The 26601-nt window shown below is 38.6% G+C and overlaps 2 protein-coding genes across 2 annotated transcripts; one reads left to right on the forward strand and one right to left on the reverse strand.

Annotated features, from left to right (window-relative positions):
- The first annotated feature begins 7222 nt into the window (after window positions 1–7222).
- LOC114523720 (vascular endothelial growth factor C-like) lies at window positions 7223–11718 on the forward strand. Its single transcript, XM_028544736.1, has 6 exons — window positions 7223–7699; window positions 9715–10093; window positions 10247–10319; window positions 10491–10629; window positions 10913–11068; window positions 11166–11718. Exons 1-6 carry the CDS (start codon window positions 7624–7626, stop codon window positions 11225–11227), a joined length of 885 nt encoding a protein of 294 aa, XP_028400537.1. The 5' UTR covers window positions 7223–7623; the 3' UTR covers window positions 11228–11718.
- LOC114523771 lies at window positions 11623–25279 on the reverse strand. Its single transcript, XM_028544801.1, has 24 exons — window positions 25238–25279; window positions 25010–25043; window positions 24216–24594; window positions 23570–23862; window positions 22933–23102; window positions 19738–22858; window positions 19332–19668; window positions 18773–19200; window positions 18516–18679; window positions 18275–18433; window positions 18023–18148; window positions 17749–17952; window positions 17228–17488; window positions 16587–17153; window positions 16393–16519; window positions 16105–16265; window positions 14973–15887; window positions 14616–14897; window positions 14351–14471; window positions 14193–14274; window positions 13949–14123; window positions 13689–13857; window positions 12132–13618; window positions 11623–11688 (listed from the first exon to the last, which is right to left on the reverse strand). The coding sequence occupies exons 1-24, from the start codon at window positions 25277–25279 to the stop codon at window positions 11674–11676; spliced, it is 9819 nt and encodes a 3272-aa protein (XP_028400602.1). The 3' UTR covers window positions 11623–11673.
- Window positions 25280–26601: the final 1322 nt, after the last annotated feature.

Genomic DNA, 26601 nt, shown 5'->3' on the forward strand with positions numbered 1-26601 from the left:
TTCTTACCCACGCATGCCTGTGTTTGATGATTCGGGCCTCACGCCCATATCAAATATCCAAGCGATTTTCGTTCATTCCAAACCACGATCCGGAACTGGTGGACAAAGAGCATCCGTGAACGTAATAATACAAACTTTTCGCTTTTTAATTTAGTCACTGTTCGCAAAAAATGTTTTGTCTACCGTTGGAACTGTCGACTCTACATTGACCATTTATAGTTAAAATCCAAATACAAATTACAGAGAGTTAATTATAGGATAGGAGAATCGTTATTCCTTAGTAGGAACCGTTTTTTCCAGAAACCCTTACAGAATAATTGCACTTTAACACATGCATGTAAGGGTGCATATGGATGCAGTTACCAGGAATCCAAAATTAATGCAAAGTATAAAATTGACCACCTTTTATTTATGAAACTGACCCTTCTATCTCCAGATATTCCGTTTGGTAAATCAAAATAACTCGATTGTAAAAGTTCTGTGAAACAGGGATATTAATTTCTAATCTGTTGAATTATCTGAAAGATATTTTAAGGGTTATTTTCAACATTTAGTCAACCATGGCGTTCATCACATCACGGTGTGATCACATGGTTGACCTAGGCGACGGTGAAAGAGGAACTTGGAAACGTATCATTCCCTAGAAAGGTCAATTGGAATTCCTGTCGATCGATATTCACATGTACATATGCAGTAAGACTATAATTTCAGCTATGATTGAGCTACTTTCAATCATGTTTAGGCGTTTTACGTGAGGATAGGTAATTTAGCAAGGTTGCAAATTTCGCACTTGAGAGATAGTGACAAAATGACACGATGCATCTGTCTGTTTATCAATAGATAAATATATCATGTACCAAAGCGCCTTCTTTGCATGTACAATTTTTCGTGAGGTTCGAAACTACTCCGAACGTAGAATAATCAGAGGGAGACAATAATCACAGGAAGTTTTTGAATGTTATTGATTACTCTAATATTCGTTACGCTGATTGCTCGAGGAGGAAAATTTACAAGAGGTTTTTGCTATCGTATTGGAAGTAAACAAGAGTTGTACATGCAGTGAAACATCTTCCTGCTTGCGATAATTTGTCTCATGTGATAAGCTGGAAACTTCTAGGAAACTCAATCTCGTCTACCGGTGAAAGTCAGGTGATCCTGTGAGCTATGCATGGGTTAGCCTGTCTCGCAGTGATCAACAACATACAACAGTAATGTAATCAATCCAGAAAAAAATTCCAGGAAGCGGATTAAGAGGAGGCAAAGGCCAGCGTGAACTAAATTTTCAGGAATTTGGCCTTTTGACACATGCACGATTGCCTAAATTTTTGCCACCGAATCTCAGTTTTTTTCATTAGCGTGTCGCCCAGTAGGCATTCGGTCTTGGCACAGTTACCATCACATTTCTAGAGTGAAAGCGTGTGTGTTGTGACGTCATTTTTTGCAGAATGGCGTCGTTTCTTTGTAGTTTTAGGAAGAATATTTCACGGTGAATATGCCGTGAATCATCACTAAGAATAGCTCATATTTTAGGATAAACTCATTACCGAGCACAACAGGGTTCATCAGAGAGAGAGAGTTGAAGATTATAACTCGGCAGGAACAACAACGCATAATGCTTACCGGAAGCTTATGGAGAAGCAAGTAGAACTAATTATCAACAAGCAATAATCTTGCAACAACGCGGGAACAATATCAAGGATCGATACTAGACCGCTTGGAATAACAACTTAGAGAGATGTGATATAGCTCTCTCGTGCAAAAATAAACACTTCATGAGTATTTAATGTTACTTCAGGCTTCCTCTTGCCTCGGAAATGGCCATAAATGGTTTGAAAACCGTTCGAAAAGCGAGCGCTAGCTGTTGAGCAGCATAATTGTTGCTAAATATATCTCGGGAAACGAAAGTCCACGATGAAAACTAGTGTCAGTCTCCAACCAGCACGGCAGCGGGGATAAGTACTCCACTTCAAAATAGTTCAAATTACAAAGTGATATTCAGCTTACATTATCAAACTTTGAATGACAGTTTATTAAACCAATGTCAACAGTTTTAAACACACCTAAACTTCTTCGAGAGAAAGAAAGCGTTAAACGATCACAAAAGCACCAGGTTCTTTCACTCTTAAACACACCCTTGCATCAGTGGGCGAAGCTATAAAATAAACACAAGGATCGTGGGTTGCCCTTAATCCCTTCAAATGATCTGATGTTTAACAGAATTCATGTCTAGTTTTAAAAATCTTGTGTGCACTTACTGCACTGGATGTTTGTTTAGCTGAAGTACAGCATCTCCAACTGGGTGTCAACGGGTCTTATGTCTGTCTATTAATAGACGCCCGATTTCTGTGTCAGGTTTTCCTTACAAAAGCTAAAATATGTCTGCTTGTTTTGTTGTGTGGCGTTGCTATAGCCGTTCATAACATCGCCTTGAAGTCCAAATTTCGATATGATTTGATTTATTTGGGCTTGGAATTAGATTTCTAAGAATAGAGTCTGGCAAATACCAACCATCCTCGCCTGTCTGTCACGAGGATAATCCCACTGCTGAGCGAGTGTTCTTGAATGTAATCGGAACCATATCTTTTTCATAAACATGCCTACGAGCATTGATTTCGATCAATCAACCATTCTTTCCTTGAAGTGTATATCTTTACATCGGAAATTATTATATCAGGTGAAGTAAGGATGTGACAGTAATAAAATCAACTTATCATCGCCCATTCATCTGGTGGAGGGTCTGGATCGTTCAATAGGAATTGAAAGTATTCTTGACTCTTGCTAATGCGAAACGATTTAAGTTAGTATGAGAGGTCTTTATCAAGTGATCAATCTAATTATATCGTTTCTAAGAGTACGCACTGATCATTCTTCATTCAATGAAAGTAATGAGATGGGCCCATCCCAGCTGAATCAGACGCATGTTGACGTTATCAAGGAGATGTATAGTTGACAACGACAGCATAACTCCACAATCAACTACCAAAACGTATCGTAAACATCAATAACTCAAATCGGCTTAACAAATCGTTAGACTATAAACGTTAAATTACGAGTGAGGTGAGTTTATGGCATGACTGAAGATGAATGTAGTGTGGACTGGTGTATAACAAACACTTGTCAGGACAACCTTTTTAACAACACAGCAGGACACATGCAAATGAGCCTAACCTAATTTAGGAGAGTATAGATAAAGTCATAGCAGTCTAACATTATGTAACACAGGATTCTTTGTATAACGATTGACTAGAGTACAGTTTTGTTTCGTTCACAACGGAAGAAACAACGGAAGCTCGTTCACGCACGCGACTGAAAATTACATATATGTCTATATACTGTTTTGATTTGATTTGAATGGAAGGAAATCGTTATTGCAACGAGGATTCTTGCTTTGGAAACTAAAATCTGAAACATGATGGAGGGAGTGATGTGAGTGAAACCCAATCATTTCTTATGTGGAGCAGTGTGTTTTAAAGAACCCATTTCATGCACAACAAATATTCATTAAAAAAACAAAATAATCTCACGATGCAATTTAACCAATTTTTTACATTTGAACTTTTGAAGGACAATTTTGATACGACATATTACGTAACTTTGGTAGAAAAAACTGACTGATAATGACGTAACTGCCTGTGACGAAGCAATACAAGAGATGGTTGTGAGAAAATGAAAGCGTTCAAATATGACATAGATTCAGTCTGAGCCACGTAGGAAGTAGCAGTTGGATCATTTGATATAGCTAATATGATTTCCTGTATTGCGAGTTAAATATAGAAAACCGTTGCTCGTTGGTACTAAAGGCGTATTTAGCACTCTCTTTATTCCTTTATTGCATCGTAAAAAAAGTTCAAAGAGAATCACAAAGACTCGAGTATTGAGGATAGATTCATGTTCCACGGCGATGATACTTTTTGAAAGATCTTTGTTTTATAAGCTGAGAAAAATTGTTTATTTTCGGAATTATGGAGGAGTATCATGGTCGACTATACCTTGCCTTACAGAGCACATCATATATTGCATTAATTGTTTCTCAAAAGCTTTTCCCAAAAAGCTAGAGTTGTGACAGTTAATCACGGGTAACTTCATGAGCTAGGGCGGAATATCTCAACGCTCCACACGCTTTCGAAAAGGAGTATTATCATATAAGGAATATTCATCCAAAACAATGCCGGATTTTGTGAAAGAACATTCTATAGAATTAGGAAAGCGCGAAACCGGTTTTTTCGGCAGAAAGTTTGGGGGCGTTTCGTTAAGATCAAGTTTCACTCCGGTAAACTTTATGTACTTGTCCTACTCTACCGAAAGAACCACGCATTTGTATGTAAACATCACTTTTAATATATCTCCATAGTGATAAGTTGAAAGCTAAATATAGATTTTGTATTAGACTGATGCCGCTTTTGAGCACCAGAATATTCCTTGGTTCAAGCACCTCAATCAGACGCTTGAATCCTCATTCAGGATTCTATAAAGTTGTCAAACTCATTCAATACCTTGCGGTTGAATCGCACTTTTTGCTTGCGGAAGTGAGCATTTTATTTGAAATATTAGCATTTAGTTTGAGGAGTTTGAGGATGTTTAAACGTGTTTACTTCGTTTGTGTCGGGTAATCAATGTTTGTTAATTGTTAATATAAGCATGATCACGCTGATAACCTGGCATGCCATGCGGGGTGAGCCAATATCCGCACATTTTTAGGATTCCAAGCGTTGAATTGTGCAGATCTCAGCACCGAGGAAGCTTTCTGCTGTCTGCATATCTTTTGGTTGGTTGGTTGTTTGTGTCTGAACTGCGTAATTTCTTGTTTAGGTAGTTTTCTAAGGTTTATATTTTTGATATTTTGTTCAAAAAAGGGGTTGTAATTTACAACAAATTTTTGAACATTAAATCTTTAATGAGATTCCTGTATCCTTGCAACTAATAAAGCCAGGCGATGAAATACGCCTTAGTAAATTCATTATTGCAAAGCTCTAAAATAAATGCAGTTATATGATATACCCTCTAATATTTAATGTTTCAGTCTTTATTGTTTCGAGTGATGATTTAGTTAGGATGAGTAATGAGTAAAATATCTCAAAAATTTCGTACAAGCTTCATTCAAATGGCAAAACAATCAGATTATAATTAAGACCAATAACACCGGTATTTTATTGGTCAGGTGTGTCTCCGTTTACTAATCGTATACTTCCCAAATAAACAAAGGTGTGAAAACCATACCTATGTCATCAATCATGCTGCCTTTTCAAGAAAACAAAGTTTCTTCCATGTTCCAATAAGATCTGGAATAAAAGATCTGATTGTGAAATATCCAACTGTGATAGTGAACTTAATTAGCTAACTTTATTTATACTGGATAGCTCTATCAGTTCTAAACTGTTCTTCCTAGAGATCCAGTAAGGATCATCTCTTATTGATCCAGTGTTACTACAGCTTACCTAAACTGAATTAACCTCATGCAAACAGGATAAGTAGTCTATAAATTATAGACTGCCGTTGTTGTTGTTGAGCGTTATAACAACTAAACTAACGCATATTTTCACTGGGATAGTTCTAAACTGTAAGTTCTAAAATGTTCTTCAGGAAGGATAAATGTTTGCGATCTACATAATGGGAATTTTCCCAAAGAGTTTCAGAGATATTGAGAACATGCACTATCAACTCAGACAGACGCGTAAAGTAACCTCAAAGTCCTCCCAGAATACCACAGTGGATTACCATTACCGGGGGACCTCACGTGCTTTCGTAAGATTGAACCGGAAAACAACAATTAATACAAGATAAGCGTACATTGTGCGAAAAAACCGCAAATGAACTGAGAAATTTAAAGCACTCAGTCAAAACACAACTAGGCGAGGCATGTTTTCAAACAGTTTAAAAGCAGTGATACCTCAACAGCGAAGACCTGCCAGCAGTGTCATGAAGGTAAGTCACCATGCAATCAATGCGTGGGGTTTTAAAATATAACCGCGGCGAAGATCATGCAGTTACCTAGACAATATACGAAGGAAAAACATACTTAAACTCAAAACTGTTGAACTTTGACATGTAGAAATTTCTTTAAGACAATAGGGGTGCATTTCAGTAAATTACAGAGCAGAAGACGAGATCTATACTCGCCTATAACAAATATTTACTTTCACAATAATACACGTTGGTAGCAATCAGTTACCTTGGCAATAATAAACAAAAATATTTTCAGATGCTTTTTTTAGTGCTGCGGCAAAATGTGTTCAACTGATGACGGGTCAATCAGGATAATTTGAATAGCATAGAATTGAATCATAAATCACAGGGAACGATAGAACACCACCTACTCATTAATTGTTTGATTGTACACACAGATTTTATCATGTCGATTGCCAGGAGAAGAGTGAGACGATGCAGAACAGGCATAAAGAGAACGTGGGAGAATTACCCAAATTATCACGAACAATAATAAAAAGGAAAAATATCAAGACGGTAATGGTTTCCTATTTGGATGACAGTCGAATCAAACTGTGGGAAAACTGAACAGTTGAAAGACCACCCTATAATTAAAGCGCTTTTTCCATGGTTTGATTTTACCTTTTTGGGATAATTGTGTTATTTCTGTTCATTTTTTCTTCTATTGTATTTATATCATCAGCAACACCAACTCCATTTAACCGGCAATTAACCTCTTTTATAGACTGAGGGCGATCAATTAAAAAGTCCAATACAAAGAACAGTTTAGAACTGATAGAGAAACTCAGTATTGATGGGGTTGGTTTAGTTTAGGTTTCCTCATGTAGTAACACTGGATCAATAAGAGATGATCCTTACTGGACCTCAAGGAAGAACAGTTTAAAACTGATAGAGCCGCTATCCAGTATAAATAGAGTTAGTTTAGTTTAGGTTTCCTCCTGTAGTAACACTGGATCAATAAGAGAAGATCCTTACTGGACCTCTAGGAAGAACAGTTTAAACTGATAGAGTTATCCAGTATAAATAAAGTTAGTTTAGTTTAGGTTTCCTCCTGTAGTAACACTGGATCAATAAGAGAAGATCCTTACTGGACCTCTAGGAAGAACAGTTTAGAACTGATAGAGTTATCCAGTATAAATAAAGTTAGTTTAGTTTAGGTTTCCACCCGTAGTAACACTGGATCAATATGACATGATCCTTACTGGACCTCTAGGAAGAACAGTTTAAAACTGATAGAGCTATCCAGTATAAAAAAGTTAGTTTAGTTTAGGTTTCCTCCCGTAATAACCCTGAATTATTAAATTGTGATCTATACGCTGGTCAAATCACCTGATAGCAACCGATGCTTAGCTACAGACAGCAAAAACGATACACACATAATACGAGGATTTCCGAATCCTCCCGAACCTTCCCGACGTTTGCGTACGTGCACGCGCGACGAACACGCATCAAATATCATCCTCGTGATGGTAATTCGATAACGAGAGTCCTCGACAAGATCGAATGCATAAATAACCAACAGACGCATGTCCGGCCGTCATCCCGGAAACCAAACTTGAATCAATATCTCTGATTTAGCGGTCATTGTAGGCGTGTATATTACACGTTTTAACACCCTATCGCTAGCTTATTGCGAGGAAGTCTAAAGCAAGTTCGAAACAGTTTGTAACCAAGAACATCATGAGGGTCTTCATTGGAGTCGATTGTATTGTTTTGTTGACGACAATAACGCTGATCTCAAGCTGTTTTCACACAGGTAAGAAAGATTATTTTTACATTATATAGCGTTCTTATACTTTACAATTACGGATATAGTTTATTGCATTATGCATTCTTTGGTGTGTAGTTTGCACCATTATGCAATGCCTTCTCTGTTCAACGAAATGCGATGCCCGTAAATCACACAGAATGGTAACAAAACTCAGTTTAGCCTGTAGTCTGGGTGATGCTTATGGAAAGCTGGATTGACACGCTAGGCAAACGCTTTTATTTTACCAACGTATAAATTTGGAAAATGAATGCAGTTGAAATGATCAATCTTGGTTATTCAGCAATATTGCTAACCTATAAAGTGGCACAAATTACGTTCTTCACATCTCATGCCTTATGAAACTATTTGCGACAAATAATACTCCCACGGCTCTGCTATGCTTACAATTCATATTAAGAATACCGTACAATATCGTATGTGCTACAAACATGTCCATAGTCATGTATGAAAGGACAGTAAATACCAAGGAATTTAAAATAAACATCAATATGGTTTATACGCCAACATGTTTCGCATTAGCCGAACGAAATTCCTTTACAGAAACTTAGTAACTGTGTTTATTATTTAGTGATATGCACTAATGATCGCTGATGACCGCCATTGTAAGAATCGTATTTCCAAGTATAATTTTATTTTCTCCGTAAGGACAACAGAAGAACAGGTTATTACATACAGCGAAACCAGTTCAGTCAGATCTACTCGCTAGAAGTACACGTGGAGTTAAGTCCTACACGAAATGAAATAAATTTGTGATACAAAGTTGTTGTTATTCGTAAATTCACCTTGAAGTTGATTCAGGTCGAATGTCAGAGCACATATCGAAAGAATTTGCGTGACTCAGTTGGGATTATTGGTCAACTGGTCTAATAAAAATTGGCATCTATAAAAGTGATGCATGTGAAATATTCTCCATTCGATAAATATTTCAAATTTGTACTAATTATCGATCTTCTGATAAAACGATTAAAGGTCTTTATTCTAACATATGCAAGACTGCATTGACATTGTGATCGTGGGAAGGAATTTCTGATCACCAGAAGTAATCAATCGCAATTTATTAATGTTTATCTAAGATTTCTCAAAAACGTGCTAGGACAACACCCATTAAACTACGGTTATTAGATCTTTAAGACGGAAGTAATTATGGGTCTGGTATTTCATTCACATTCAGGAGAATATAACATGCGTATGTTTGGTAAAAGAGTTTTGTCTGCTTTCGACATTATCCGGCGCATTTGATCTTTTAGAAAAAATGGGTTTACGCCTAAGAATGAGATCCAATCGCTTTCTATATTGAGTCATCAAGAATATTATTATAGTTAAGCGAAGTGCACAATATAAGAATTGGCTGAGTTGCATGAATTTGATCGAGGAATGCCCACGTGTGCCTTTCGAAAAGGGGAAACTTATTCATAAAAAAGGAAGTGAGACGATGTGAGACGATCAGAGTAGGACCGACTGTCAAACGTAAGTAGGATTATCGACTTGTCGACAAATATGATTCAGCAAATATCTAAAATAAACCTTCTCGAGAAATCTATGGACGTAATTGAGAATGAGGGTTTTCGCCAAGGACGCAAGGCTCTTCGTCAGGAAAGCTGGCTTACAACTTGGTTGCTTATTCATCTTTATGTAACTTTATCGCATAGTTATATACTTTGCCTTTGGTAGTCAATTGTGGCTTCGCTCATCATTCAGGAAAAATTGGGGTTTGAGTATTATTCATTCTGTAAATAGTTAATCTATTTATGGTGTTAAAGCTATGAGGTAAAAAAACCAACTAAAAATTCCTGAAATATATACATGAAAACGAGCTTTCGATGTAAGAGTCCGTTCGTCAGAAGCCTTAAGGTTACAACTTCCTACAACTTAAAATATACATGAAAACGTTTTGAGCTTCCGACCATTGGCCTGAGGAGTTAGTATGCTGTGTATCATCATAAATGACACCTGCTATCCCCTGGTAACCCAGTTTAACCCTAATCTTCATTTTCCTTCAGGCACAGCTAAAGTATTGACAGCAGGAGACAATGAATACTGTCGTCCACGGCCGATATTAATATCCATCGATCACCCCTCCTATCAATATTTTCCATTTTTCATCAGCCTGTATCGCTGCGGTGGCTCGTACAATCTGAACTCCCCGCGCGCTTCGACGTGTATTCCGGCGACGATTGAAGATGTCACGATTAGGGCGCAGAGTTTGCTAAAGGGCCAAATTAAGGAGTTCCCCGAAAAGAACCATACTTCATGTAAGAGGGGATGCGCAAACAAAAAGGAAATGTGCGACAAACAGATGCAAGTGTGGAACGAGAAGACGTGCGTGTGCGAATGTAAATATCCCGATGGGCCACCAGAACCCTGTCCAGCTAGATTCAGGTAAGTTCTCGTTCGTACGAATGTGAAATCCATTTTGTTATATTTACTTCCACTTGGCAGCTTTCTCCATAGTTCATCACAAGCGTGAGACTCCAGAATGCATTTCGAATTGCTATAACAAAATGAACTTATTCAGCATTTCAATAACTTCAGATGGAACCGATATATTTGTGATTGTGAATGTAACGCCGAGGAACACGCGAATCAATGTTTTCTGGAAGAAAAGGTTTGTGAACGCTCGTAGTAGGGCTAGATAGGTTCTTGTTGAACTCTTGTGAGGATAAGAACTCATGAAGAACTATCTCTTGTTTACAAATCTTGAGTTCTTAATATTAGCTGATATTGGGCTCATATTAGACACTGGATTATGATCATTCACTGATCTTTTCTTATGTAGGTGTGGAGTTCTGATAGATGTGGATGCGAATGTCCATTAAGGGTCGTTAATAGATGTAAAAGGATTGGCAGGGTTATAGATGAGAAAACGTGCAGATGCGTTGTCGGTTCAGTTGTGTTTGGCGCTCAAGCAGGCAAAGGTGAATTTGAAAAATCTTAGTATTTTGTGTAATTAAACATTCCATATGATCTCTTTGTTCCACTCCCACCTCGGTTTGCTCCCATTTAAGGATCATGAACGAATCACACGCCATGGTCAATAACAATAAATAGTCAAACGTTAACGACCTTTTTATCAACTAGACCACAGATTTGGGAAACGCATTGAACTTGAGATTCCATCCTGATAATTGTCTTTGTGAGAAAAGTACAAAACACTTGTTTTAGTTGTTGGAATTCACCGCGGTTTTCTTCTTTTCGTAGACAATGACTCAGGCGTTTCGAAGCCATTGTTGTTTGGAATAATCTTTGGAGAACTGTTGATTCTGCTGCTCGTATTTGATCTAGCTCTGTACTGTACCAAAGGCTGGGGATTGACTCACTATGTCAAAAAATCCGTCGGAAAAGCATTTTGTCGAGGTAAGAAAAAATATCGGTTACAAGGTATAATGATGTTTAGAAAAAGCTTGAACCAAAAACGCTTCAGGGGCTGATCTTTTCTTCATTTTTCTTGCAGGTAATCACAAATCACCTCCGTTGACTCCCAATAAAAGTCATGAGACGACGACGTACATTTAAAATGTAGCGGTTTATTAAATTAGCTTCGTCTATGTTAAAGTATTTATTAGATAAAGGATATATGTGTATATATTTATAAATTTACAAAAGTCTGCTTGAGGGGTGCTTACGATTCTACAGTCGACCATTTTAGAATCCGGTGTCTCGGAATTCATAAAATATTTTGATAGGCCACCTAAGACAGACCTGCTTTTAATTTATACAAGTTTTCTGGTCACATCGGTCCTAATCTCAACCAGTGTTTTGTTCAGAAATTACTCTGGTCAAAACTGTGTTGACCGTGAGCGCCCTGTCCTCAATATTTTGTGTGAACGACGATAGTTTCATATTCACCTTCTTGGTCTACTGTAAACAAACTTATATAAAGAAATAATATATTTATAGACAATATAATACTAATGCCTTTACTCGTTTTAAAGAGTACTCCTTCTGTAAAGACGCACTTGTTAAAAGCTTTCATCCTAGAGATGAAACGAAAAGAAATAAAGAAATTCAGTCTTTTGTATCAGAAATTGCTGTTGTTTTGAACATAAAAGATTTTATTACTGAGAAATTCTAAATAGTTTTACTAATGCTTCAAAAGCTGGTAAACCAGCGGTTATCAATGTGGTGAAATATTGTTTAATTCCTGTGATGAAATTGATGTTCTTGTGGGTCTCTCGTCCTGCTATGACTGGGAGATTCAGCACGGAGAGTCGAAGACATGAACGTCAAAGATGACGTGTGAGAATGGCGAATAAATGGCGGGGCATGTCCATATATAGACGCATCACGCCATTCATCAGCCATTTTCACCATTTCACGTCCTCTAAAGCTGTGCCTTTACCAACGTCCGTTTCCGTGAAACGTTCCCTTCAGTTAATCATAATTTAAATTGAGTGGAAAGGGTAAACAAATTTCGTACCTCAAAGCAAAGATCAAAACTTGACAATGAGCTCTCTACACTACCATTAGCCGCCGCCGGTTCTCCGGCTGACATTTTAACACCGTTCTCGATATCTTGTGAATAGTTCTCCACAGCTTCGTATAACTCACTACGCATCAACGCCATCCCCATTTCTTCCTTGCTCTCCACATTCATCACACAATCCAACCAATCATAGCACGATAGGCCCAGGCCTTTCAAGATCAACTTGTACAACATCAATTCCTCGTACCATTCCTCTGCGCAAACGCTTTCCAATGACGTCATCAGGGCACTTGTGGATCTTTCTATCTCCCTCAGGTTGGTCTCTTGCTTTGCGATACGATTTTCAATCGCCAAAGTCTCTTCCACACCAGGTGACGCATCTTGTACGGGAAAATCACCACGTTGGCCTCTTTCTCCGGGGATATTCTTCGTGGGAGACCGTTCTCGTAGTACTACATCTCCTTGGGTGACATTTCCCGGAGATATTCCCAACCAATAGCAAAGGTTTCTCTTGATGTATTCAAACAGCTCGTACTGATTCTCTCGTCTCCCAGTTTTTACCAGCAAGAAGCACTCCAGAATTAAAACCACCAGCAGGTTGATGATTATGAAACCTCCAAAAAACAAAGCCGTGAATACAAACACAGGTCCAATGATACGATTCGAGTTTTGCAAAGTGTGGAAATCAAAATGTCCCATGAAGAGACTGAAGAGCGACGTGAATGATGACTGAAGGCCGTTGAACTGTTTCAGTTCTCTGGAGAAAAGCAGGTAACCCGAATGGACGTAGGCAAAAAACACGGTAAAAAATACCACAGAATAAGTTGCTAGAGGTTTGGCCACTTTTCCTAGAGTGTCCTGGAGGAAGGATAGCCTTCGATTGAAGCGAAGGAATTTCGTTACAAGAAGCCACGATAGGAAAACCATGAATGCTATTAAGTTTGTGAGAAGTTTATCCATAACTACGACCGTGTTGAAACGTATAGAGTTTTCACGGTTGCCTTCAAGACTTGTTAGAACTTTCTCGATCAATATTAAACGCAGGAAAAATACAACGATACAGGATAATATAAGTAGAGCAAGACAACCTTGTAGAACGTTCCAAACGCATTTGAAATAACCTTTTCTCAACCGGTACAACTGCTTTAGTTCACGGTAAGTTAACATGAGGAAAAAGAGAAACAACAAGATATGATTGACCACAGAAAATGTATCTAAAATCCCACCAACCGCAAAAAGTTTTGTGACTTCAAAATCTCCCTGGGTTTTCACACCGTTCGACGCCAATACCTCGTAAGTTAGCTTCCCGAAGCAGAATAAGTTCAAAGATGGATTATATAAGTCAAATTTGATGATGATTTCACGAGATTTTCTATTTAGCCATTTTTGAATTTGTGCAAAGTGCATGTTTTTTGCATCGCCAGTGTCGTTTGAACCACGCAGGTCCACGAACAATGTTTGGGCTGTGTTTGTTGAACTTACTGCAAGAAATGAATTGTTCAACTAAGCCGGAGGCGACATACATTTAGTAATGAACGAAATTTTACTTACCTTTGTCGTCCAATGTTTGATAAAGTCGCACAGAACCGATAAGATAAAAATGACCAAATACCATGTTTGTGTTTTCTCCTGAGAAGAGTTTTGGATCGTTGGAAGGGGGGAATATTATATCAAGGAATGTTTTGTTTGTCCAGGTCAGTAAATCACTAATATTCGAGATCTAGAAAGACACAAAATTGGGTTGATAGTTTATTGTAGAATACCACGAACACTTTTAAGAACTACCTAGCTATAGTTGTTGAAGCAGTTACCTGGCGAAAATTCACGCCAACGTCATTTTGTTCAACCAAGAGGTCTGTCATAACTTTGTTGATTTGAAATGACATTGGATTCTTGCTTTTATAAACCACTGTGGACAGGCAGAATAAAAATACAACGTACACACCAAGCTCTTTCAAAAGGGCGCCTGTTCGAAGTTCTTTTAACCTATAAGAAGTGTTCAGAAATGAGCTGCCATCAAAAGTTTCCGAAGCTCTTTTGAAACCTTTTAAATACCTCTTGTTTCTTGCCGTTTCAAGATCTTTTTTATCCGGAGGTTTTAAATGAAGTATATCGTCGTGATTTGGCAGATCTGAATCTATATATAAGAGAAAGAGAATAAGTTTAATAATTTATTGAAATTGAAAAAAGAGTTGAGGATAATCTTCGTCTACCATTATTGTCAGTGTTTTGTAGTTGATGATTCACAATAGTTTGTTCATGATCTGTGGTATCAAGGTCTGAACTTTCCGGCTTCTTTATGATCAAAGCAACAACGATTGCCATTGCAAAAACCTTATGGAAAATTCAAAATATAAATGTGATTATTAAGTTTAGATTAGTTTAGTTTAGGTTTCCTCCTGTAGTAACACTGGATTAAAAAGAGATGATCCTCGCTGGACCTCTAGGATGAACAGTTTAGAAAATAATTTCGCTAACCTTCAGCGGTTCAGTGATCAGAACATCTTGCACAAACGAAACGGTCATTGAAGTCAACCATTGACTGGACACGACTCTTCCAAACTGCAAGCCATAGAGAACCAGAAAGAAGGCAGAAACAAAGCAGGTGGAACACAACACGAACCATATCCCATAAACATACCAGTATGGTATTTTAAAGGGTGTCACCGACTTTTCCGTTTTCTCCCTAAGTTTGATGGTTGCGTTTGAGATTTCAACAGGATCACCCAAGTGTTTCAACGAGTACTCGGAATAGGAAACCTAAAACGAGACACAAACGTATACCTAGCAAGCAGCTGTTGGATAGATTTTCTTATTTTCCACCAGCTTTCTTACCTTATCTCCGTCCTCATCGAGTCCGTCATGATATAAATAATCATTACCACTTCGTCTTCTGATAATCTTTCCAAAGTTCGTAGATTTCCTTCGCTTGAAACAACAGAAAAACAGTTCATAAAACCACCAAAATCTTTTCCCCTGCCTTCGAGCCACTAAATCATCTTCTGCAGGTTTCCTCTCCAGATTTCGAAACATCCAGACGAGACCGGCGTTGACAGGAACGATAACTAACGCGCTAAAAATACCGACAGCGACTTCACGCAAGCCAAGTATAAAAGGACCCACGACGAGGCTCGACTCAGTCGTATTTGACACAGCTCCCTGATAAAACATTGCATTCGCAAGCATCGTCGTGTACAGCAAAGTCAGACAACATGATAACCGCTGGACCATTGTGAAGCGGCTCTCAACAGGACGGGATAAAAGCGAAAACCAAAGATGTTGGTCTCTTAATTTGCTATGAATCGTTGAATTAAAGAGCCTTTTGAATTGTGATATTTCGTCCTTGCATGCTGGAAAAAGAAGTTTCTGCACTTCACAATGCGTGTTTTCAACAGCAAGCCAAGTTTCGTTAAAGAATACATAACTCTTTTTGTCACTGAGGTCGCGTATGACGATTTTATCCAAATACCATGAAGGAGAGACACCTGTGTTGTCATGCCATATTTGGAGATAGCTGATGTCACCAATGAAATCACGTGAGCTGATGAGGAATGTGTCGATTGCTGAACGTTGAAAGCATTGTCTCGTTGGATCGTATAGAACTCTTGGACCCAGATCCTCCTCTGAACCGCTCACCTTGATTGAGACATGCGCAGAAGTGCCGGCGTTGTAAACCGAACCGGTGTGGATTGTGACTTCGTAAAAATATTTGTCGGATGACTTGTTGCTAGACAAAGCTGTGACTCCAATCTATAGAAAAAAACACTGGTTAGTTTAGTTTAGGTTTCCTCCTGTAGTAACACTGGATCAATAAGAGATGATCCTTACTGCACCTCTAGGAAGAACAGTTTAGAACTGATAGAACTATCCAGTATAAATAAAGTTAATTTAGTTTAGGTTTCCTCCTGTAGTAACACTGGATCAATAAGAGATGATCCTTACTGGACCTCTAGGAAGAACATCTTACTTTCTCTGCGTCTTTGCGATCTCGTCTTCTCGCGTATACAAAAAGAATTAGGAATACTCCGAGCACAGTTAAGACTGCAATCAAGACGACAGGATTGTCGCTGACATCAGCGTCAAACACGAAATTGAAGTCGATTTTGTTTGGAGAAGGAAACACTTCAGCTGAAAGAAACATGTTCAAGAAGTTTAGTACGAATTAATAGGAAGAACAGTTTAAATAAAACTGACAGATATTGCAGAGTAATACATGCAAATCTAGTATATCTAACAGATTTTCTTATTTACAAACCTCCAACGGAAATTTTGAAAGTCTTTTTTCTGCTAAATTCTGCTGATCTCTTGTGGAGTCTGAAATGATCATTTTCTCCTGGTTGGCAAACACAATGTGTCCGTTCCAATGTGGTCAGATTACCAACCTTGGAATGAAAATTTCGATAAGAAAGGAACAATTGTGAGTATCGTATCCTTTACATACGTGCTCACCTTACACCCCGAAGTCGTCCAAGTCCCCTCTTCATCCTCCAACATCAAACATTTCATCCAAACTACGCGAAGAGTGTAATTCTTGTTATTCAGCACCATGTCCTCGTTCCATGTCACGCCGAGGAAATATTCCTGGAACTCTTGAGAATCGGTGAGATTATGTAATCGATCACGCGATACCACCCAAGTATATTGTCCGCTGGCCAATTCCTTTGCGGTAAACTCGATTTTGAGGCCGTATTCTTTTGATGTTGGTCGCTGGCCGATACTAAGGAAGGCATGCAGGCTCAGATTGGGATCAACGTCACTGAATATTATGACGAGCGTGGAGTCGACGCTAGTTTGATTAAATTTATGAAATTTTAAACTATTCCGAGCGTTGAGAATGTGAGTTGAGGAAAGTCCTGTGTTCTGCGGTGAGGTTTTGACAAATATATTGAGAGGAATGTTCCTCAAGTCCACATATCGCCCGAAAGAATCTCTCAAGTTCACACGCAAAATATTCGAAGTGATCTTGTCAGAGGTTGTATTGTAAATGTTGCTGGTCGTTTTCAACAAGTCTGTGACCTAAAAAAAATATAGCATCTGTTATGGATTTGCCAAAAAATGTGCCGAAGAAATTAACGTTAAAACATAATTACCGTCAAACCAAGAATACTGTTGTCTGTGTAGTTCGTATTCTTCACCAAATATTTCGTATCTTCGAGTCTCACAGGAAGTTCGCCTGTTGTAAGATTATATTCGTCGTTTCGCATGAAACAGTTCAGACTTCGCTTCGTGAGTTTAATATTGTAGTTATCTGTCTTGATCACCGTTAAGCTGTCTCCTGCTAGGACTTGTTGTAATAAAACGTTGTTAATTCCGTCCAATGTTTGGAAAGTGATTTCAATGCTGTTTTCCTGCTGGAAAGAGTAAGAATTATGGAAATACTAAGAAGCCATCTCAAGCGTGATGGTCCAGTTAGGTAGTATTCTACAATAAGCTGTCGTGGTTTGTGTCTGAACTACCTGAAAAAGATATCTCAAGCGTGGTGGTCCAGTGTAGGTAATATTCTACAATAAGCTGTCGTGGTTTGTGTCTGAACTACCTGAAAAAGATATCTCAAGCGTGGTGGTCTAGTTAGGTAGTATTCTACAATAAGCTGTCATGGTTTTTATCCTACTTTTCTATCCGCATAGATTTTTGTATCGTTGGCCGTTATGCTCTCTTCTTCAGTAACAGTATTGATTGACGTCACCAAGGCTGCTCCAATAATATTACTCAAAACCCTGTGAAGACTGGAGCCGACTTTATGGACATCACGTGATGTATTAGCCAAGCTTTCCATGACAGGGATCGTCCCAAAAATAGATTTTACCACTTCGTTCTGTCAAAAAGAGCACATTTTACGATATGCATTGTGTGTATAATGCAAACGGTTAGTCTCAGCGATTTACCTGCAATCCTAAACTAGTTTCTTCAGGTATCAAAGTTAAAACTTCATACGCGTTGCTTAGCCCTTGAACACCGTTCAAATCTGTGAAGTTTGTTGATGTTAAAATCTTACCAATTTGAAAACGCACCTGAAGAAGATAAAAACAAGAAAGTAATGTAATACTGCATTGCTAGCTTTCATTTGGGATGGGATCTTTCCAACCAATTGATGTTATAAGACTAAAGAGATTTGAGATTTGTTTCTGGGAATATACCTTCGAATTGTTGGCGATATTCTGGCTGGAGACGTTGAGGTTCATTACTGAACAAAGTGATGTGACTAACGCGAACACCTCCCCTTTATCGTTTGACTTTGCAGCCGCGCCAATGTCTTGGACTGCATTAGAGTAATTCACTGAAGACGGAGGAGAGACCTAGAATAATTGTATAAGAAGAATTATACTGTCCATTTGCGATAGATAAACCAGCAATTGCTAACTAAACAACCAAGAATACCTTGACCGAATGTGTAGTTGTCGTACTGAACAGTTGCTCGTCAACAACTTTAACAACGACACTAAGAGTGAAGTTCTTCTCCGTTGAGCCTACTGGCAAACGAATTAACAAACTGCTCTGTTTTCCCGATGTCAAGTATGTTTGGTGATCGCCACTGTGCGCCTCTGAAAAAAAACAATGATTTAAAAGAAACCCTCTGTTTGTTTTCATTCTAAACTAACGTTACATCCACCATACGCTTGTCTCAGTAAACTTACCAATCAAATACGTCAGCGGAATATCTTCATCCCACCAGTGAGAACAGGAAATATTAAACAACGTTTCCAAAGCGAATCCTTCTTTAGGTGTCACTGAGCAACGACCATCAATCGGGGGCTTGTTAACCCTGAGTAGATACTCGACATAACCAGAAATGTCCGACCGTAATCTCCACGCACTGCAACGAAGTCGATAAGTCGCGCCAATTTCCAAAATATTCTCAATGATGGCGATGTTAGCACCCAAGAGACCAGTCGAGGTTTTGCTGTGAAAGTCTGTTAACTCCTGACAGGAGTGGACTGAGCCATTACAGTAATGTATCGACCATTGATAATGAAGTTTTGTATCAAGCTGACAGTTCAAACACTTGCTTTGCAGCAGTAAACGCTTGCTTGGGTCGACTGTTTCCTTGCAATTTACCACACATCTAAAGGAGAAAATGTTAAATTCAGTTCAACTTTTTCTATCTCCTAATTAATACCTTTTTTCCATTCCAATTCAACTTATATTTTTTCATCTCTCTTCTTTATTTTCATTCAACAAAACCTCCAAACTTACCTCAAATCTAAAGAAGGAATTGGTCCATCAAAAACAAAGATTGTTTGTTCGGAATGTGATCTTCGGTTACCTTCTTCAATCTCCAGTCGAAACACATACTCCTGGTTGGGATTGAATTTCCCAGACTGCACCGTCACGACAGAAGTATTCCAGATCACGTCAATGCCATTACGAAAACACTCATTTAATGCAACGTTAGTCGCCAGGGAATATATTGTCGTTGCCAAGCGACATGACCATGAAAATCGAAGCTGTTTCAGAATGTTTCCTAAGTTTTGAGATCTTCTTCCATCCAGAACCAACTGAGAATCCCATGGAACTGAACGCGATATACCACCTGGAAAATAATGAAAAGAATTTTGAAAAAAGTGATCATAAGGTTACAAATTGCATGTGAAATACCCACCTTCAATGCGCGCGATAAGCGGTGGCCTGTAAATCTCAAACCACGTATAGTTCAATCCAGTGATGTTCCTCAAATCCCTATCTTTCCCAATAAAACCAACGCGAACCCTAACTTTATAAACTCCTGTCGCAAATCTCGATGCTGTTATTAAAAATTGATCGGTGAAATGCTTGCTTGAATTTTCATGCGTCCGTCGCTTGCTGGAAACTAGCCTCCCCACGGTGCCAAAGTTCCACAGAAAGACGGACCAATCAACAACAACAGTTTTGGCCACGTGACATGTATGCGTGACGTGAGCATGAAGTACGAGCTCTCCCGAACTTCTCACGGTGAACGGCCGATGTTTGGAGCCACCGCCAGTAATTTTAACCATAACACTCCCACAGGCTTCATCCCAGATAAAGACCTTCACAGAGCGAGTGATGGAACTAACGTTGTTCCAACGAGTAAGTGTCGCAGTGTAATTCATCTGTTTCTTATAAAAATGCGAATAACTAGAAAGATATAGATGCTTTCTCCCACATGCCGGAGAACCAAACATGACTGAAGAATTGTCTCCCAAATCCAGCTTAAAACAAGAAGAAATACTAGCGTTTTCAACAGAGATTTCAAATACGGTAGGGTCTTTAAAATACGCCGGTTGTACAACACTTAGGTTTAAGACAAGAAGAGATTCTTCAATACAAAGAAATCTGAGACATTTTTCGTCAAGAATGGAACTTTTGATAACCACAGAAACGTTTCCACAACCGGTCTTTGAAAACACGTTTTCAACAACGCTTTTATTGCCAAAGTTTTCGTTCCCAATCCTCCAATCGTAGCTGACGTCATGTTGGTTTTCTTCAACTTCAAACTTGACAACTTTTTTAGCAGGAAAAAAATGGTTGTTTTCGCCTAAACCTTTCTGAAACCCAGAACCATTTTCAAAACTAATTTTAAGGTTGTTCAGTTCAGCATGCTGTAGTATTTCATGGTTTACCAAAATTAGCTGCTGAGTGCTCACATTATTGAAGATCTTTGCAGTTATGTTAAAAAGTCCAGGATTGGAATATTTGTGCTTGTCCAAACACATGAGATATTTAAAATTAGCAAGGCTGAAGACTTTGGTCGAATTGTCGCCATAATTAAGTAAGACGGAGGCATTCGAGGGCGGGAAATTGTTTACAGATAGGTTTAAGCACACAGCGATATTGAGAGGATGCCGGCATCTTTTTTCTTCAGCTACAAACATTTGAAATCCTTCGACGGGATGTTGAACTTCTAAAACTTTTGAAGCAGTGAGAGTTATCAAGGTAACGGAATTCCATAACTTTAAAGTCACAAGATATTGACCCGCAATAGCATAGGCATGTGATATCGTTGCCGTGGTAACGTTATCTCCCAGGTATCTAGCGCGACCATTACATTCAATACAGTACCAACACCGAGTTCCCTTTTGCAAACTCAGAATGAACTCCACTGATTGGTTGATTTGAATGTAAGATGTGGGATTCATCAGATAGGCATTATTGATTGGCTCGTCGACATCGGCGTGCGCCGTCACCGACACTTCACCGAGTTTGTTGCGGCAAATCACGATGACATTGTATGTTTCAACTTCGTGGTAGAGATGAGAAGCAATTATATTCACTGATGGATAAGAGGTGATATGCGTTGTATTATCCCCAAAATCCCATTCACAACTGAATAAGTTACCTTCAGGAATGATCAAGTGAAATTTGGAAATATTTCCAAGAATTGCAGGTACGATTTTTAGGGAGAGATTTTGCAACGCTAAGATGTCCTCGACGACTATAGTGGTATTCAAAACTGCCCACATGGAACTTACATGATTAAAACACGTGATATTTACGTGATAATATCCTGGTCTGCGAAATGTATGGTTGGCCATTATATCTGAACTCGTAACTGACTCGGAGTCCCCAAAATCAAACGTGCAAATCACGTGCGAGCCGTGTGTGAACGCACGTTCAAAGACTAGCTCACTTAAAGTGGCTATGTATAGCACTTCAGTATGATTCCAATCAAGCAAACTGACTTCCAAACCATCGATGGGGACTTCAATCATTGCGCTTCCAGAGAAGCTCACGTTCTTTCTCAGAGGACTGGAAACCACAATCTCAAGCATGTAATGGCGAGCAGACGTATAAGTATGCGACAAATTATTCCCGATAAAACTGTCGGATATTGGCGGAAATTGAAGCAATCCTCCGTCGCCAAAATAGACGTAAAATGTAACATTTGAACCGGAGGAACATCGCCATGCCAGGGATATTGCTTCACCAAATACCACAGCTATCACTGGTTGCTTAAAATAGCAATTTCTAATTGGATTCAGGATCTCAATACCAGAGTCAACTGCAAACTTACTGACGGAATTTGTGGCATTAAGGACAATGTGGTACAATCCGGGATAGCTGTATACATGCGTGATAGTCCAGTTCGTACTGTTCACACTCTTATTATCCCCAAAGTTCCAAAAGTATGTAACACCAGTTGAATTATGGTGATTAACAGTCAGAAGAACTGTGGAGTTTGTCTCGCCTAACTTGGGGACATCAATGGTAAATGAGGTTAACGGGCGATCGATAGTTATGGATAATGGGAGGGTTTCTGACGATCGGATAGTGTACACCCCAGGGACTTCATAAGTATGACGAATTTCAAATTTTAACGGTTCTCGTATATACGCAGTTAAAATGTGAGCACCAAAATGAATCCTTGTGGAGAGCTTCATCTGTATCTTTGTTTTATTTTGACCACGGTATTCCAACGTCACTCTTTCAGGGCTTTTGTCCTCCACAAAACTCAAAAGACCTCCATCTGAGCTCCAACCAATCACATCATCTCTTTGTAATTTCACGCATTTCTTACTCGGGATGATGTGATAACCCAGGTTCGGTACGTCCAGGATTTCTTCAGAAACCATCTCATAATTCAAGGAAATGTTTGTCGTGTTATCTTGGGAAGGGACGGAAGTATTTTGAGCGCCATTCAACGGTACACAAAGCTTCCGAGTTAAGCAATACGTTTCCATAATGTTACACTTGATTACGTTTCGTGTAGTTCTCTTCAGATACATCTCTTGTGTTGATTCGTTCGTCTGGTGAGGACGATAAATCTAGAAACGAAATATAGTTAGGTTTACGAAGAACTGTCGAACAACTTTACCAAGCCAAGGCTGAGCAGCAATACCTGAACTCTGATTTTGCCAGGTTTTGTCGCTCGAAGCGACCAGTGAGTTATTTCACCAGCTTCAACATTCAGAGCGCTTGTCAAAACGTATGTGGAGTGATTTGTCTCTGGTAATCCAGACGGAGTTACATTCACTTCTGGCACAGGATTATGTACATGTACTGGGGTATCTATAAAATACAGACAGTGCACCGAAGAATATGTAAACATTGCCTAATTATAACAAGTTCATCAATTCCTTCTGAAGTATACAAAAAATCCACTGTTACTACAGGAGGAAATTTAAACTAAACTAACTTTATTTATACTGGATAGCTCTATCAGTTCTAAACTGTTCTTCCTATAGGTCCGGTAAGGATCATCTCTTTTTGATCCAGTGTTACTACAGGAGGAAACCTAAACTAAACTAACTTTATTTATACTGGATCGCTCTATCAGTTCTGAACTGTTCTTCCTAGAGGTCCAGTAAGGACCATCTCTTATTGATCCAGTGTTACTACAGGAGAAACCGAGGAAACCTAAACTAAACTAACTTTATTTTACTGGATAGTTCTATCAGTTCTTAAACACTTCTCCTTAGAGATCCAGTAAGGATCATCTCATGTTTAAGCCCTATAAGATCATAACTAATACTCACCAAAATAAAAACTTTCGGACGTGTCGTCTCCATAATCAAATCTAACTGTCCCCACACCGGCGTGCCACTCTCCACCACAGACAATCTCATTCCCAGGAATGGACGCTCGTGGACAGTGAAATTGAGCGCTTTGAAACCTGTCCACGACATTTAAAGTCCTTTCTACCGTTGCTTTACTACCAAAAGAATTCCTTGCGACAACTTGAACAACATGTTGGCAAGTCTCCACAAAGACGTAGGATTGAGAGGAAGAATTTGACCAAGCAGATACAAACTTGTCGTCCAGTTTGAATCTATCAATTGCAACAAAAAGTTGGGGCGTGTTTACTTTACTTTAGGTTTTCTCCTGTAGTAACACTGGATCAATAAGAGATGATGCTTACTGGACCTCTAGGAAGAACAGTTTAGAAGTGATAGAGCTATCCAGTATAAATAAAGTTAGTTTAGTTTAGGTTTCCTTCTGTAGTAACACTGGATCAATAAGAGATGATCCTTACTGGACCTTTAGGAAGAACAGTTTAGAACTGATAGAGCTATCCAGTATAAATAAAGTTAGTTTAGTTTAGGTTTCCTCCTGTAGTAACACTGGATCAATAAGAGATGATCCTTACTGGAATTTTTAAAAATTGGTTTGATTTAACCAGACCTGAAATCCACGGACGATCCAACCACACTCGCATTAAACCATGTCTTCGAAAACAACTCTGTCTTCTTCCCAATATTCATGACCAATCCCACAATTCCATTCTCTCTCCAGTACACATTGTAATACACCACGTGATCACAGACGTGACTGTCACCAGACTCCTTACATTTCTCTGTGCAATACAGATCATTCACAATCAAAGAGGTGTTCACCTCACGTCCGCATAAACACACACGCTTGTCGGCGATCGCAGCGTATTGGAACCGGGATGAACACGCAGTCAAACAGGACAGCGGAGTGCCATCTGCAGGGTCAAGGTCCCCAGGGATGAAACGAAAATCTGGATGGTCATTGTCCTCTCTGAAGCAGCCAATATAATCTAGGTAATATAGAATTTAATAACGATATTTAAAACTACACAGTATTTGCAGATACACGGTCGATAGAAAATAGAATTTGGTGGCCGAACACCGTAGACTGATTTGGTGGAGAATGTGCATCCTTCTTTTCCTATAACTGCTCCCATTCATCACAAAATGTAAACGAATCCTTAAGGCTTTCTCATGCGCTGGATGCTAATAAAAAATGGTTTTTAGGACAGCGTTAAAAAGGTTGACTAACGATTGCAAACTGATAGCACTGGTTTTTTCTAGTTACCTCTAGCAGAAACCATAGAAGAAAAGAAAAAAATCGATTCTTACATTCACGACAATATATGTATATAGGAAGCTTACGACAGAAGAACGAAACAATCCTGCTGAGATGAAATAGTTTTCTGATAGAGAAAAACTTACCGTTGGCGAAGAGTCTGCTGCTGAATTGAAAAACCTGGAATTAGAAGAGATGGGAGATTGAGTTTCTACTGTTCGCAAACGAGCAGGCATTTTCTCGAGAAATGGAGTACAGTAAGTTGAATTATGTCCAGTTATAATAGAGTTAAGTTGCTCTCTAACAAATACGTCTGAATACAGTTGGGGATATTTTATCGTATTCTAAGAACGAAGTAATCTGGGACAACTTACCAGAAAAAGAACAAAAACTGTTTTAAAAATATTTGGTAACATCGTATTCACTCGAGCATTCTCATCTAACTGGCATCAACTTGGCAAAACATATTGTTTTAAACTATAGGTTTCTATCATATTTTGATTTTAAGATAAAGCAGGCTCCGTGAGGACGTAATAAAATAAAATACAGAAAATATTGTTGATTAATACAAAAGATATATTTATGTTTACGATAGATTGAGTTCGTTTTATTGCAAGATAACCGTTCCAATTATTGATGAGGGTAAATCAGTTAAGATTTCATTCTGTGTAAGATAATTGCTCAAGTTAAATGGGCTTAGTTTTGAGTGGAAATCAAACACAGTATACAACATTGCAAATAGCGTAGGTTCGATTCCTGCTGGATGACCGATAGTTTAATCATTTGTCTCAACTGTTCCATGGCTTGAATTGAAGTTGTGTACATGATTTCCGTTCTAATTATAGTATACTTGTAGCTATATATGCTCCTATCGTTTTATCAAGAATGATGGAAAACAAATAAGACTAATTCAGAAAAGAGTCGGCGGTTCTCAAAAATGATCAAACAAGCCTTTGTTGTTGCACTTCAAGGCGGCAACCGGTAAACACCGTTAGTTCGAAATGTTGTATAAGTTGTCTTGTACAGTTTACGCAGTCAACACGAACGTTTCCGCGGAGTTTGGATGTTGCCTTTTATTGGCTGTGAAATATTTCAACAGACTAATTATGACGATCTTTCCTGATTTCAAATTGGCCTTATTTGGACAAGAGCAGGTGCACAATAATTGATAAATATGATTTATTCCGTGTATTATACATGATACATCATGGCAACAGAACGAAATATTCGATGTCAATAACAAGATAAATTCTAATTGTGTTTTGTCTTTAATAACATTGCCTCTTCTTTTTTAAGGTAAAATTCATTTAACGATTAAAATCGTCACAGGAAAATATATTAATTCCTTTTGGAAGAAAACATCATTTCACAAACGGTAGACAACCTTGCCTAAAGGAAGTGCAGCCAAAGCAACTGACTTCGACTCTCAAGCCACAGTTTGAGACGCTCTCCTGAAACGGTCACGACAGTCGGTCACGTACGAATAAATTTCATGAACAGAATTTCCTGTGGTCATGAGCACTGTACAGAGAAAGAACAGACATGGACGACTGGTGATAGCAGAGTTCGCATTTCGCAATGCATGCAGGGAAACGTTCGACCTAAAACAGCCCCATGATGCATTGTCAATCACGCTAATCGCCAGTCTCCTACTCCTGAGCTCCGAAATTTCTACAATAATCTGGGAATCGAATTTACATCCAATCTCATTGTTGAAATTAAGCCAATTCTAAGTCAA

This window comes from Dendronephthya gigantea, unplaced genomic scaffold, assembly GCF_004324835.1.
Source record: "Dendronephthya gigantea isolate DGI-Jeju-01 unplaced genomic scaffold, DenGig_1.0 000028F, whole genome shotgun sequence".
NCBI classification, from domain to species: domain Eukaryota; kingdom Metazoa; phylum Cnidaria; class Anthozoa; order Malacalcyonacea; family Nephtheidae; genus Dendronephthya; species Dendronephthya gigantea.

Excerpts from the sequence above, each read along its gene's own strand:
- LOC114523720 (XM_028544736.1), top strand. The coding sequence starts at position 7,624 with ATGAGGGTCTTCATTGGAGTCGATTGTATTGTTTTGTTGACGACAATA. Across the intron at positions 10,094-10,246 it reads CCCTGTCCAGCTAGATTCAG|ATGGAACCGATATATTTGTG; the intron begins GTAAGTTCTCGT and ends CAATAACTTCAG. Across the intron at positions 10,630-10,912 it reads TGGCGCTCAAGCAGGCAAAG|ACAATGACTCAGGCGTTTCG; the intron begins GTGAATTTGAAA and ends TTCTTTTCGTAG.
- LOC114523771 (XM_028544801.1), bottom strand. The coding sequence starts at position 25,279 with ATGTTACCAAATATTTTTAAAACAGTTTTTGTTCTTTTTCTG. Across the intron at positions 18,149-18,274 it reads ATATCGCCAACAATTCGAAG|GTGCGTTTTCAAATTGGTAA; the intron begins GTATATTCCCAG and ends TATCTTCTTCAG. Across the intron at positions 17,489-17,748 it reads AAATCTATGCGGATAGAAAA|CAGGAAAACAGCATTGAAAT; the intron begins GTAGGATAAAAA and ends TACTCTTTCCAG.